The sequence below is a fragment of the Triticum aestivum genome, chromosome 5D (genome assembly GCF_018294505.1).
Source record: "Triticum aestivum cultivar Chinese Spring chromosome 5D, IWGSC CS RefSeq v2.1, whole genome shotgun sequence".
Lineage (NCBI taxonomy): Eukaryota > Viridiplantae > Streptophyta > Magnoliopsida > Poales > Poaceae > Triticum > Triticum aestivum.
In genome coordinates this window covers 431,542,990-431,555,637 of record NC_057808.1, presented here as the reverse complement: position 1 = coordinate 431,555,637, position 12,648 = coordinate 431,542,990, and the positions used below count along the sequence as shown (strand labels likewise).

The 12,648-nt window shown below is 51.5% G+C and overlaps 2 protein-coding genes across 4 annotated transcripts; one reads left to right on the top strand and one right to left on the bottom strand.

The window, feature by feature from the left end:
• Positions 1–638: 638 nt before the first annotated feature.
• Positions 639–3,712, top strand: LOC123122422 (myosin heavy chain IB). The gene is made up of 9 exons (XM_044542620.1): positions 639–821; positions 926–1,069; positions 1,816–1,896; positions 1,980–2,068; positions 2,183–2,257; positions 2,529–2,590; positions 2,666–2,746; positions 2,833–3,174; positions 3,259–3,712. Exons 2-9 carry the CDS (start codon positions 947–949, stop codon positions 3,363–3,365), a joined length of 960 nt encoding a protein of 319 aa, XP_044398555.1. The 5' UTR covers positions 639–821; positions 926–946; the 3' UTR covers positions 3,366–3,712.
• Positions 3,713–7,538: 3,826 nt separating this feature from the next.
• LOC123125298 (putative UDP-rhamnose:rhamnosyltransferase 1) lies at positions 7,539–9,607 on the bottom strand. 3 transcript variants are annotated; one of them, XM_044545811.1, is made up of 3 exons: positions 9,439–9,607; positions 8,836–9,356; positions 7,539–8,754 (listed from the first exon to the last, which is right to left on the bottom strand). In XM_044545811.1, exons 2-3 carry the CDS (start codon positions 9,304–9,306, stop codon positions 7,750–7,752), a joined length of 1,476 nt encoding a protein of 491 aa, XP_044401746.1. In that variant the 5' UTR covers positions 9,307–9,356; positions 9,439–9,607; the 3' UTR covers positions 7,539–7,749. The 3 variants fall into 3 exon arrangements, with proteins under 3 accessions (XP_044401746.1, XP_044401747.1, XP_044401744.1); XM_044545812.1 differs by having other exon boundaries at positions 9,449–9,587; XM_044545809.1 differs by having other exon boundaries at positions 8,836–9,351; positions 9,439–9,579.
• Between the last annotated feature and the right edge of the window lie 3,041 nt (positions 9,608–12,648).

The window sequence follows — 12,648 nt, the reverse complement described above, 5'->3', positions numbered from 1 at the left end:
TCTTTCCACGACAAGCAAAGACACATATGAACAACCTTCAAACCTAATCAAGAAGTGAAATCAATCAAGTACTACAGGAAGAGAAGAGGAGAGATAGAGCTCACATAGACCGATCATTATCAAAATAGGGTTAGTAATTGGTTATTCAAGTTACTATATGACCGTAAAGTTTTTTTCTACATAACAAAACAAATTAGCAAAGTCACACACAAAATGAAAACTATCTTTCCGAAAATGAATTTCTTGAGACGGAAAAATTACTCCCTCTGGCCCGGTCCTTTTTAATCTGCATGCATATAAGATTTGTCTGAAGTCAAACTTTCTAAAGTTTAACCAACTTTGTTATATATATAAGAAGAAAAAATACTTGGAGAAAAACAACTTCCAGTTTCTTCTGTTGGGTCGAAAACCCAGTAAAGGCCCATCAGGCCGCAACGTAACCGTCGCGTTGGTTGCGTCCTTGGAAAGCCCTTCCTTGTCCAAGCCTGCGCCGCAGCGGGGAAATCCCAGCCGCACACGCGTCACCGTCCGCGAGGATCCGTCCGTCCAGAGGCCGTCCCAGAGCCGCAAAACCCCGGAACGTGGAGGGGCAGTTCCGTAACTTGCGCCCGCAAAACCCTAGACGCGCGCGCGGGGGCGAGGGCGAGTCCGACCCGGTCCCGCCTCCCCGGCCCGGACGGGGGCGGCCATATAAAAGCCCTCACTCCCACCCCCGCCCGGCGGTTACCGCATCGTCGCCAGGACAAGCCGCCAGCCAGCCCAACCCAAACCACCGGACCGGAGCAGCAGCCGACGCCTCACAACCGCCGCCGCGCAGGCAGGTACGGCCTCCTCGCCCTCTCCCCCCGCTCGCCGCCGCCGCGTTTGTGTTGCGTGGATCTGAGACGGACGGTGGTTGGTTTGGTCGCGCATTGCGGCGTCGCAGACGAGCCAGCGGGAGGGAGCCATGGATCGGTACCAGAGGGTGGAGAAGCCGCGGGAGGAGGTGCCCATCAAGGAGAACGAGATCCGCATCACCACCCAGGGCAGGATGCGCAACTACATCACCTACGCCACCACCCTCTTCCAGGTACCGCCCTACCGACGCTTTCAGCCCCTTTGAATCGCCGGTTTAAGCGCCCGGTTGTGTGGCCTGATTGGCGATAAGCAGTGGGGTTTAGTTTAGGGATGTGTCTCGAAAGTTAGCCGAATGAATGATTGGGCCGTACGGATTGGTGTACTTAGTACGCGATAAGCGTGTGTTTTCAATGCGAACCATTGATTCGACGAGGCTGGGAGGAAATTGCTATCCTCTTATTACTCTGATGCCTTGTTTGGTAGGATTGGTTCTGTTTTCGGCAATACTTGTGATGATAAAAAGTTAATGCTCGCAGCACTGTAGGCGATGGCTTTTACTGTGTGGTTGCCAAAGCTGAAAACGCGGTGTGGCGAATTAGGCATAGTTTTTGGATAGGACGCAATCGTACAGATAGATGTTGTACTCTCATGTCGTGTGATTTGTCACTTCAAAGCACTGAAGAATCTGAGATCGTGTTGGGCCGCTAATGTGCCTGGTTGCCACTTTTTGTACGGCCAGTCACCACTTTAGTTGATGAGTGTGGTGCACGGCACGCTACTTGATATATTCTCTAATAATTGACGGCGACTGTTAGTCACATCCATGTTTTGATGATTTCGCCTGGTGCGATTATGAGTTTCCTTTGATGGCTTTGTTTATAGTTGTTCGATAAAAACGCAAGGGTTGCGATGCTTTATGATTGCACACAGTTTTGTTTTTATGTTCTGTGGCTGATGCTTTGCCATATATGCATACAGGATAAGGGTTGCGATGAAGTTGTATTCAAGGCGATGGGAAGGGCCATAAACAAAACTGTGATGATTGCAGAATTGATCAAGGTACTTTTGACGGTGGCTGTGCATGTGAACTATGCATTCGACTTTTTTCTAAATAAATTGTTTATTGCTCTTTTGTTGCACAGAGGAGAATTGTGGGTCTCCATCAAAACACTGCCACTGAATCCACTGATATTACTGACACATGGGAGCCACTGGAGGAAGGCCTACTTCCGTAAGAATCAACTCTAAACATCTTAGCATATAGTAGTTGCTAGATATTTTTTCCTTACTTTCAGATGAACTTAGCTGTGCTCTTGTGATGACATGGAATCTTTTCTCCCTGCAGGCTTGAGACAACAAGGCATGTGTCTATGATTACTATAACTCTTTCAAAGAAGGAGCTGGACACGTCATCTGTCGGGTATGCTAGCTGTATATCTGATACTAGGAGAAGTATTTTAATTTTAGATTAAGCAATCATCCCTGTGTTTTGTGGGCTACTTGGTTACATTGGAATATTTATTTGGGAATACCCTATTCAGTTATCTCATGAATTGTTAGTTATTCAATTATGCAGTTCTTGTTATAGTTTTTTGGCACAACTATTAGCTATCTGGAAGAATATGTTGTAACATTGCAAATTGGATTATTCTTCCGCATGGAATGATAGGTTGAGTTAATTGTATGTGCAGATACCAATCTCCTCTGCCTGCTGACAAGGTGAAGCCGTTTGTTGAATACGAGAATGAAGAAGGTATTGGGCACATTTCACTTTGTTGTCCTTATTATCTCTTATTCTGTATGCTTTCTTATTTCACTGTAATTGTAGATGCGCACTCACCTCCTGGGCGAGGAAGAGGCCGTGGCCGAGGCCGTGGAAGGGGAATGGGAAGGGGTAGAGATGCACGTGGTGAGGCTAATTTGCTACTTAGTAAATCATCATCTTCAGAGTATAAAAATGTGCAGCTGTTCATCATTACATAAATTACTTTTCAGGGAATGGATACATGGAGTATGCTGATGGTGGATGGGAAAATGAGCATGCTCCTACCTATGCAGGCAATGGGTATGCTGACCATGGTCCAGCTTATGAGGGTAATGGGTATGCTCGTGGTAGAGGCCGTGGTTTCAGGGGCCGTGGCAGAAGAGGTGGCTATGGTGGTCAGCCTGATTATCAGCATGATGGAGGGTATTATGATGAGGCACCAGCGCCACCCCGAGGTGGGGGCCGTGGTTTCAGGGGGCGTGGCAGGAGAGGCGGCTATGGTGGTGGCCAGCCTGATTATCAGCAAGACGGAGGTTATTACGAGGAGGCTCCTTTTCCTGCACCAGCTGGAGGTAGAGACAGCTTCCTTCTACCAAATTGGTTGTACGCATCTACGTCCCTTGTTAATAAACCGCTGCATCTGTGTTGCGTTGCAGGTCGTGGTCGAGGCCGTGGCCGTGGGAGAGGCGGCCCAGCTCGGGGCAGAGGGCGCGGTGGCAATGCCAATGGCAACATGGTGTATGCCGCCGCTTCGGGCGCATAAGCAGTCCGCAGCTCGCTGCCGTCGTTAGTTGGATGCCTGCTCCAAGCATGAATATGTATCATCTGTGTTGTTTATCTGTGATGACATATATACTTTGTATAAGCCTGTCATTCGTTGGGAATGAGGCCAGATTTTGATCTTTGACTAGATTTGTAGGGGTAGCACCGTTATGATTGTGCTTTGTTTTCTCAAAGTAGATGTCAGACTAATTGTAGCTACCAGTTGGTAAAGGTTTAGAGCAGGGCATTCTTTCAATTTTTACATAAACGAAGTCTTTGTTCTCTGTTACATTGTGCCAATTTCGTTTGGTGTCCTGTCTTTGAAATGTAAGTTCAATTTAGTGGGTACTTACAATTTGATTTCTTTTCGCTGGGCGTCTGGTTGCAGGATTTTGAAAACCCTGGAATAGGAAAAACATAGCTTGCGTTATAAACGTTGTAGTTTCTATAGGATATATTCCAATGATTTTTCTTTGAAGATCAGTCTCATAGAGCATCTCCAGCAGATGATGTAAAAGTAAACTTAAGCATGATTCATTGCATATTTTAAAATTTTAAACTCTAATACAAAATGTTCAATATCACAGGGAGGCATCTCATTATCTTTCTGTAAATAAAAACTATGGGGCTGCCTTGTGGTCATTCTGGTTGAACAAATCTACGAAGACAGTATAATAATCCGCTATGATGACAATGCTACGGTTATAACTGATAAAAAGGCAATCCCAAAGAAACTCCAGTTTTTGGTGCGATTGTTGAGGAAATGAGAATTGAATTTTACCAAAATAGTTTCATTAGCTCTTGAAGTATTATAAATACTACTAGGCAAAATTTAGATCAAATAATTAATTTAGTAGATTGTGTTTCAATGTTAAAAAAAAACATGTTGCGCTGATACTGCGAGGTGATTCTCGTCTTCCTCTTGAGATTCTCGTCTTCCTTCCTCATGCGCTCCTAGTCTTTCTCGATGAAGAGCCCCGCCGCCATGAGGTCCAAATTGGCCTCGGTGAGCTTCTGCATGTATAACGCATACCTAGCCTCGGCGGTGCATTGTATGTTGGCTAGGGGGTTGCCTAAGTTGAGCTTGGAACGGGGTCGGTCGTACCGCCATGCTATGGTGTCGCACGCGCGCACGGTGAGCTCTGATGTCTCGAAAATGCCAAGCACTTCCGCTTGCCCTCGCACGTGATCTCGACGGCGTAGTGGCGTGACGGCCGAAGTGGATGTCGCGGTAGGGCATGATGGCATCCTCGACGCAATGGTGCTTGACGGACAATGTACGAATCCCCACAGAGCGGCGGTCGAATGGGTGCCACACGGCCGAAATCAATAGATTGGGGGATGATGGCGTAGATTTGATGACCGAGGGCGATGGGGCAGCCGAATTTGGACGAGACGGGTCGGCGGTTGTTGCGGGTGGGCGACGTGGATGTGGCGCGGCTATCAGCGATGGGGTGGATGTAATGGCCCGCGACAACGTGGGGCGGGGTGGCAGTGGCGGCCGAAATCAGCAGCGACGGCAAGCCCGAAGTGCCCTAAATGGTGAGTTTTGGCAAGGTAGTGTTTTTCCATGAGGTAATAACACCAGTGGTGCCTGAACTTGTCATGGATGTTCACTTTAGTGCACGAACTTGAAAAATACGCCAAACTGGTGCTAAAACTTGGCATGAACGTGCAAATACGGCACTAATCCCTTTTGTAGACGTAAAGTGTGCTGACATGCCATCGTATTTGGCTGACATGGCATAGGGGCTCACTTGTAGAGACGAAAAAGAATTTTAGCTGAATTCCATGTGTGTATGACTACTGGTCCCGCCCTGTCAGTGCATGATGAAAATTTGAAGAAAAACAGTGGACACCAGGAATTGAATACGTGTAAGCGGCCTGTGCTAGCCACTCTATTGGATACGTCTAACTCGAAAATTATGGCTCCTTTTTTTAGGCACGAAAATTATGGCTCATTAGTTTTAATGTGGGAGCAACTAGTTAACGAGCGCTTCTTCGGGAGCCTCGCAACAATCAGTGCCACTTGGCGCGCTCTCAGCCATTCGCCACGTGTCGCGCTCTGAACGCTCCCTTCGGATTTTGTTTTTTTTTATTTTTCCGCACGCGTTTCCGGCTTTTAAATGGTTTTTTTTCCAGTTTTTTTGACGTTTTGGTTTTTCCCCGGTCTTTCTTAGCTTTTCGATAAAAAAAATTCAAATTTTTTTTATGCGCGAAAAAACGCATTTTTTCCCTTTCGCGAAAGTCACGGTTTTTCTTTCCCGAGAGGCACGATTGTGCTTTAGCGAGAGTCACGGCCGTGCCTTTCGGAAACGAAAAACAAACGCGTTTTCTGTTTTTTTCTTTCGCGAGAGTCACGGTTTTGCTTCCGCGATAGGCACGGTTGTGCTTTCGCGAGAGTCACGGCAGTGCCTCTCGGAAAGGGAAAAACAAAACGCGTTTTCTGTTTGTTTTTTCTTTCGTGAGAGTCGCGATTTTGCTTCCGCGAGAGGCACGGTTGTGCTTTCGCGAAAGTCACGGCCGTGCCTCTAGGAAAGGGAAAAATACGCGTTTTCTGTTTTTTTTTTCTTTCGCGAGAGTCACGGTTTTGCTTTCGCGAGAGGCACGGTTATGCTTTCGCGAGTGTCACGGCCGTGCCTCTCGGAAACGAAAAAAACGCGTTTTCTGTTTTTTTTCCTTTCACGAGAGTCACGGTTTTGCTTCCACGAGAGGCACGGTTGTGATTTCGCGAGAGGCACGGGCGTGCCTCTTTCGGAAAGGGAAAAAAACCGTGCTTCCGGATCGGGTTTTTCGTCCGTTTTTTCTTTAAAAAAAAGTTCATCAAAACCTATCAACATGGGATCTAGTTTTGAAGATCTCGATGCGAGGAATCCAATGATGAAAATGGTTCGAGATTTGGACGCACGGTTTAAGAAATAAAACGTTTTGAATAAACGGATCTACGAAAAAAGGGAAAACTCCCAGGTCGTGACAAGTGGTGCACATGCAGTAAGGTAAACCCTTGCGCTACATAAATGGGTTTCAGTCAGTGTAGCCCATTTAACACATCTATAATATAAAATAATATAATTTTCTTTTAAAAATTAAGGTTCATAAATTTTATTTTCATTATCCAAACATTTGAGTAATTATACGCACATCTTCGTAATTCATAAGTATGTTGTTTATGAATTTTTTTGTATAATTAAAAATTATTCATAATTTAAGATTAAAATGTATATATGAATGTTCACTCATGGATTGTATTTAAATTATATAAAAAATAAGAATATAAGCCAAATTATACACCAATGAATATTAGTAAATGTTGTAATTCATAAATTTCTATAAATTAAATATAAGCCACACATGCATAATTTTTTTGTATTCACAATTTAGTATTTTCTAAATCATAGGTGAATATTTCTAAAAAATACAGGAACATTTTTAGTAAGTTATTCTATTGCATACATTTATATATTTATTTTGTGTGCGCATGAATATTTGTATACCACGGGGTTGTTGATTATGTACCACAAATATTTATAACCCATGACATGGCATGGTGCCTGGTTTATAGATTTTTCAAAATAATACATGCACATGAATATTTGTTTACCATGAAGTAATTAATAGTACCACACGAATATTTGAATCTAAGTTTATTATTATGATTATAATCTACTGATGTTAAAGTGTCAAAATGCAGAGTGGTAGGATTTGTATTACTGTGATTATAATTTATACAAACTTTTAGAGTTTTTGTAAAAAAAAAAATGTTTTTTAAGACAAGTAAAAAAAATTATATGTGCTAATATGGGAGAAGTAAAAAATTAGTATGTGCTAAATGGGCAGTACTAACTGCAGCCCATTTAAGAAGCACACGAATTTTACCTTACAGTACATTAACAAAAGGGGCGAAATTTGGGACATAAGGCTTTCCGGTGGAGTGGCTAGCACAATATATTAGCGTACTGACAGCGGGACGCACTAGTCATAAAAACCTGATTTTCAACTAATAAACTTTTTTCGTCTCTACAAATGGACCCTATGTCACGCCAGCGAAATACGGTAGCACAGTTTACGTCTAAAAATGAGATTAGCACCGTATTTGCACATTCATGCCAAGTTTTAGAACCAGTTCGGTGTATTTTTCAAGTTCAGGCACTAAAGTGAACATCCATGACAAGTTCAAGCACCACTGGTGTTATTACCTCTTTTTACATCATCTATTGAAGATACTTTTATTATTCAAATTATTTGATGTTTTATTAAAAAAAATGATGTTTGAAAATTTGCAACTACGATATTGGTTGCAAATACGCGAAGACACGAGCGCCAGTGAATTATTCCATGGTTTTATGGCACTGTTTATTTTCACCTAGAGGCTGAACAACTGCACCCTATGGCAGCCGCCGCAGGTGCTCCACGAGCTCGTCGACGTACTCCTCCTGCTTGGCCCGGTCGCAGAGCATCTCCTGGAACTCCCTGGCGTTGCGCGCGAGCGCCCTCCCTTCCTCGTCCTCCCGCGCCATCACCCGCCGCACCGTGCTGGCGAGGTCGGCCCGGCCGAACGAGCCGTCGCGCCCGTCCCTGGGCACCTCCAGCCCGACCCCCCTCGCCGCCATGACGCGCGCCGTGAGGCCCTGGTCGGCGAACAGCGGGAGCATCACCAGCGGGTGCCCGAACAGGAAGCTCTCCATGAGCGAGCTCCACCCGGCGTGCGTCAGGAACGCGCCCACCGCGCCGTGCGCCAGCACGCGCACCTGCGGCACCCACCCGGCGCGCACGACGCCGCGCCCGGCCACGCGCTCCTGGAACCCGTCGTCGGGGAGCAGCGGGGCGCTGGTCTCCCGCAGCGCCCAGAGGAACCGCGCGCCGGACAGCTCCAGCCCGGCCGCCAGCTCGCGCACGTTGTCCGGGGTCAGCGGCGCCTCGCTCCCGAACGCGACGTAGAGCACCGACCTCGCCGGCTGCTCGTCCAGCCAGCGCATGAGGCTCGCGGTCTCCTCGTCGTCGCCCTCGCCGCCGGCTTCTTGGGCGGCTCGCGCGGCGTCGTATGGAGCGAGGAGGCCGGAAAGGGCGAGGGGCTTGCCGAAGAGGTCGGCGATGAGGGGGCAGAGCGCGCCGTCGACCTCGCGGCAGCTGCGCAGGATGAAGAGCGGGCATTGCCGCTCCGTCTCCCAGAAGCGGAAGGCGTCGCATACGCCGGAGGCGTTGGGCCGGAAAACGTAGACCATCTGCTCGGCCTCGTAAAGGCGGTGGGCGATGGGGGTCGGGAACGGGATCCACGGCGGCTGGGCCGTCAGGTCCTCTGCCGTCACCCGCGGGCGCGCCTCGTTCACCGCCTTCGTGCCGGCGAATGCGATGAACACCGCCGGGAAGATGGAGAAGAGCGCGCACGGTACCTGCACGCAGCATGGAGCGTTGGAGCCACGTACGGCATGACCGGACGTACTACCCACTCGATCGCCATGGCAGAGACGTACCTTGTGCTGTTCAGCTATGCGCGGGAGCCAGTGGTGCGCGAAGTCGACGAAGATCCAGTCGGGCTTCTTGCCGAACCCCGTCGCGCCCTCGCCCTCCCCGCCGTCGCCGGCGCAGGCTCCCGCGAGAAAGCCGGCGAAAGGGGCGGCGAGCCCGTCGAACGCGGCCTTGAGGAGGTCGCCCTTCTCGGGCGGGACGTCGGCCGTGGACTCGGCGCCGTCGGGTAGCCCGTCGACGGTCGGCATTGGCAGGGGGAGGAGGCGGACGCGGGGGCGGAGGCCCTCGGGGACGGGCCGCAGCCTGGCGAGGTTCCTCGGCGTGGACACAAAGGTGACGGCGTGCCCGCGCCGCGCCAGCTGCTCCGAGAGCTCCATGTAGGGGATGATGTGGCCGAAGGCGAGCCACGGGAACACCACGACGTGGAGAGGCGAAGAAGACCGCGCGGTCGCGGTGGCCTCTCCGGTTTCCGCCATGGCCTCTGAGCTCGCTTCTTGGAAGCAAGTGTGCTTCCGCTACAACTGAGCTACATCGTCGCAAGCGTGGAGTGAATCCCCATTGCAGAGACGGAAAACATACCATATTTGGCAAAAAGAGCTTCCTCGCACCTGCACGGACCAAGAAAGTCGGTAGTCCTGCTCCGATCGCCGGCGAGAGAGACGAGACGGAGAAGAAATGTTGATCCAGATCTGGTGGAGAGAGATAGGAATGGAATCGGGGAGGGATGGGACGTGTCCGGCTGAGACCGGGACCCGTGATATGGGGAGTATGATCGTGCCGTTTTCTTGGTAGGCGAACCCTTTTCCTTTAAAATATAGTAAGCCACTAACCAGCGAACATCAGCTTTTTAAGCAATCCCAGCGAACACCCTTAGAGCATCTCCCGCCGTTGGCCCCAGGGGCGCCTAAAATCGCCGTCTGGGGTGATCCGGCGAAAAAAAGGGCCTAGGGTGAGTTGGCCCCTAGCCGCCGCCCCCAGGGCCGGCCCCAGGCGCAGAGAAAAAAAAATTATGTAGCAAATTTACGCAAAGTTTGGCTAAAACATGCCAAATTTCGGCAAACTTGGGTTTATATTCGCGGATTTAAGTCGAGTAGTCGCCATTACATATAAAAACTAATCAAAAAAACTTGCTGAAGACCGAGAAGTCGCCGTCGTCGCCGCCATCGTCGGCCTTCTCCTCCTTGACTCGGGCGCCCCTGCTGGACCCCTCCCCGGCTGGTGGCGGCGGCGGCGCGTCGTCGTCGTCGTCGCTGTCGTCGATGATGACGACTCCTCCTTCGTCGCGGCCTCGGCGGCGTTGCTCGAAGCGCCGCAGGGCGGCGCGCTGGCGCTCCGTCGCCATCTTGATGGAGTCCTGGCGTGCCCATTCAAGGGCCGCGTCGTCGTCGAGCTTGACCTCGCCGTGCTCCGTCTTCACCGGCGCGAGCCCCGGCTCCGTCTTTGGCTTGACGAAGCGCGGAGGAGGAGCCGACGAGGAGGCGCGCCGATCGCCCTCGTTGATGACGATGCCGGCGCTGCGAGTGCGCCGACCGAGCGGCGTCTCCGCCGCGGGCTCGGCCTTGACGCCGAGCAGCGTCGGAGTGCCGGAGGAGTGGGAGGAGGAGCGGGAGGAGGAAGAGGAGGAGGACGCGCCGAACTTCCTTGGCGCCCATTGCCTGTCGCGTCGGCGGTGCGCCGGGGCGGCCGCCCTCGCCGGGGGTACGCCAACGGCGGGTTGTTGCCGCCCTCGAGGTGCGTCAGCACGCCCTCAAGTGTGCGGCCGGGGGCGCCCCACCACAGATGGCGCCCCTCGTTGTTCTTCACGCCGCCGACCCCCGGCGCCCCGTTGGTGGACGCTAGCCGCTGCTGCTGGCGGCGCTCAAAGTACGCCGCCCAAGCCGCGTGGTTGTCGGCGGCGTACTGGGGAGGGAGAGCTCGGCGTCGGTGAGGGAGGCGCGCACGATCTCGACCTCGTCGGCGAAGTAGGATGGTTTGGCCACGGCGTCGGGCAACGGGGGAATGGGCACTCCCCTATTGCTGAGCCTCCAGCCCGTCGGCCCGGCGCGCATGTCCGGCGGCGCCGGGATGTTCGCTTGGAACAGGAGCCAGGACTCCTGTTCGTGGAGCGAACGGCGGCCGAAGCCGTTGGCCGCCGCCTCGTCTCCGGGGTAACGCTCGGCCATCGGGGAGATGGAGTGGCTGGGGAGAAGAGATCGGCGGCGGCGCTCGGGAGAGGGAGGGCTGGGGGAGAAGAGCTCGGCGGCGGCGCTCGGGAGAGGTGGAGAGGTGGCATTCATCACAGGCGAGCGAGGCCATATATAGCCGCGCCGCGTCCGTGTGTACGCGTCCAAGGGAGGGGAGGCGTCGGCGCGCCGCCCCGTGAACGCGCCGCCCGTGAGGAATCAATGGCAAAGCTGACCGGCGGCAGCCTTGTCATTGATTCCCCGCGGGAAACCGAGGCGTCGGGAGAAGACGAGGCGGGCGGTGTCGCTGACGCGGCTGGCCCGCGGCGCTTTCGTGCCAAAAATGATTCGCCCGTCGCCCCCGAGCGCCCCCAGCGCGCCGGTTTCGGGTTGGGTCCGCCGGCGCCAATTTCGGCCTGAGCCGGCGGAAAAAGGGCCCCAGGGAGCGCGACTGGGCCGATTTTTTGACGCCGGCGGTCGAAAAATTGCCTGGGGGCCTTGTTGGTGGCGCGGCTGGAGATGCTCTTTGGACGGTCAGATCCTGATCGAACGCATGACAATTTCCCTGCACAACGTGGCAGTTTTTCTGTCTTTTTTGTACTACACGACAATTTTCGCTTTAGAGCATGGAAAGTCCCATGATGAATTTATTTGGCAATTCTGAGTGTTCGCTGGAAAATCTTTAAAAAAACTGACGTCAACTATTTAACATCTCTCAAACAAAAAAAAAGCATACAAAGTCCGTTCTACAATATACTCCATCCGTCCCATAATATAAGAACGTTTTTGACATTAATGTAGTGTAAAAAATATTCTTATATTATGGGACGGAGGGAGTAGTAGACAACACGGCACTGGTTTTCTTAAAGGGTAGTGCTACGCGTTTACCGGGTGATAAACCGGTTAAATCAACCGTCTCGGTAGCCGTCGAATGCCACCCGAAACATCCGTCCAATCTATCATCCTAGCCAACCGAGGACCTTTGCAACAACTAGCTTGTTGTGCTCAGGGGCTTTGCAACAAGGGGCTTGTTGCAAAGGTCCATCGAGACAGCACCGCTACCCCGTCATGGCCTGAGTGTTGGGGAACGTAGTAATTTCAAAAATTTCCTACGTACACGCAAGATCATGGTGATGCATAGCAACGAGAGGGGAGAGTGTTGTCCACGTACCCTCGTAGACCGAAAGCAGAAGCATTAGCACAACGCGGTTGATGTAGTCGTACGTCTTCACGATCCGATCGATCAAGTACCGAACGCACGGCACCTCCGAGTTCAGCACACGTTCAGCCCGATGACGTCCCTCGAACTCTGATCCAGCCGAGTGTTGAGGGAGAGTTTTGTCAGCACGACGGCGTGGTGACGATGATGATGTTCTACCGACGCAGGGCTTCGCCTAAGCACCGCTACAGTATTATCGAGGTGGACTATGGTGGAGGGGGGCACCGCACACGGCTAAAAGATCAAATCAATTGTTGTGTCTTTGGGGTGCCCCCCTGCCCCCGTATATAAAGGAGCAAGGGGGAAGGTGCGGCCGGCCAGGAGGAGGCGCGCCAGGAGGAGTCCTACTCTCCCTTCCTTGTTGGATTAGGAGAAGGGGGGAAAGAGGAGGGACAGAGGAAGGAAAGGGGGGGGGCGCCGCCCCCTTCTCCTTGTCC

What these genes read in the sequence shown, in the direction of transcription:
- LOC123122422 (XM_044542620.1), top strand. Translation starts at nt 947, where the DNA reads ATGGATCGGTACCAGAGGGTGGAGAAGCCGCGGGAGGAGGTGCCCATC. An exon ending in ACGCCACCACCCTCTTCCAG is followed by an intron (nt 1,070 to 1,815) that starts GTACCGCCCTAC and finishes ATATGCATACAG; the next exon opens with GATAAGGGTTGCGATGAAGT. An exon ending in TGATTGCAGAATTGATCAAG is followed by an intron (nt 1,897 to 1,979) that starts GTACTTTTGACG and finishes TTTGTTGCACAG; the next exon opens with AGGAGAATTGTGGGTCTCCA.
- LOC123125298 (XM_044545811.1), bottom strand. Translation starts at nt 9,306, where the DNA reads ATGGCGGAAACCGGAGAGGCCACCGCGACCGCGCGGTCTTCTTCGCCT. An exon ending in GCATAGCTGAACAGCACAAG is followed by an intron (nt 8,755 to 8,835) that starts GTACGTCTCTGC and finishes TGCTGCGTGCAG; the next exon opens with GTACCGTGCGCGCTCTTCTC.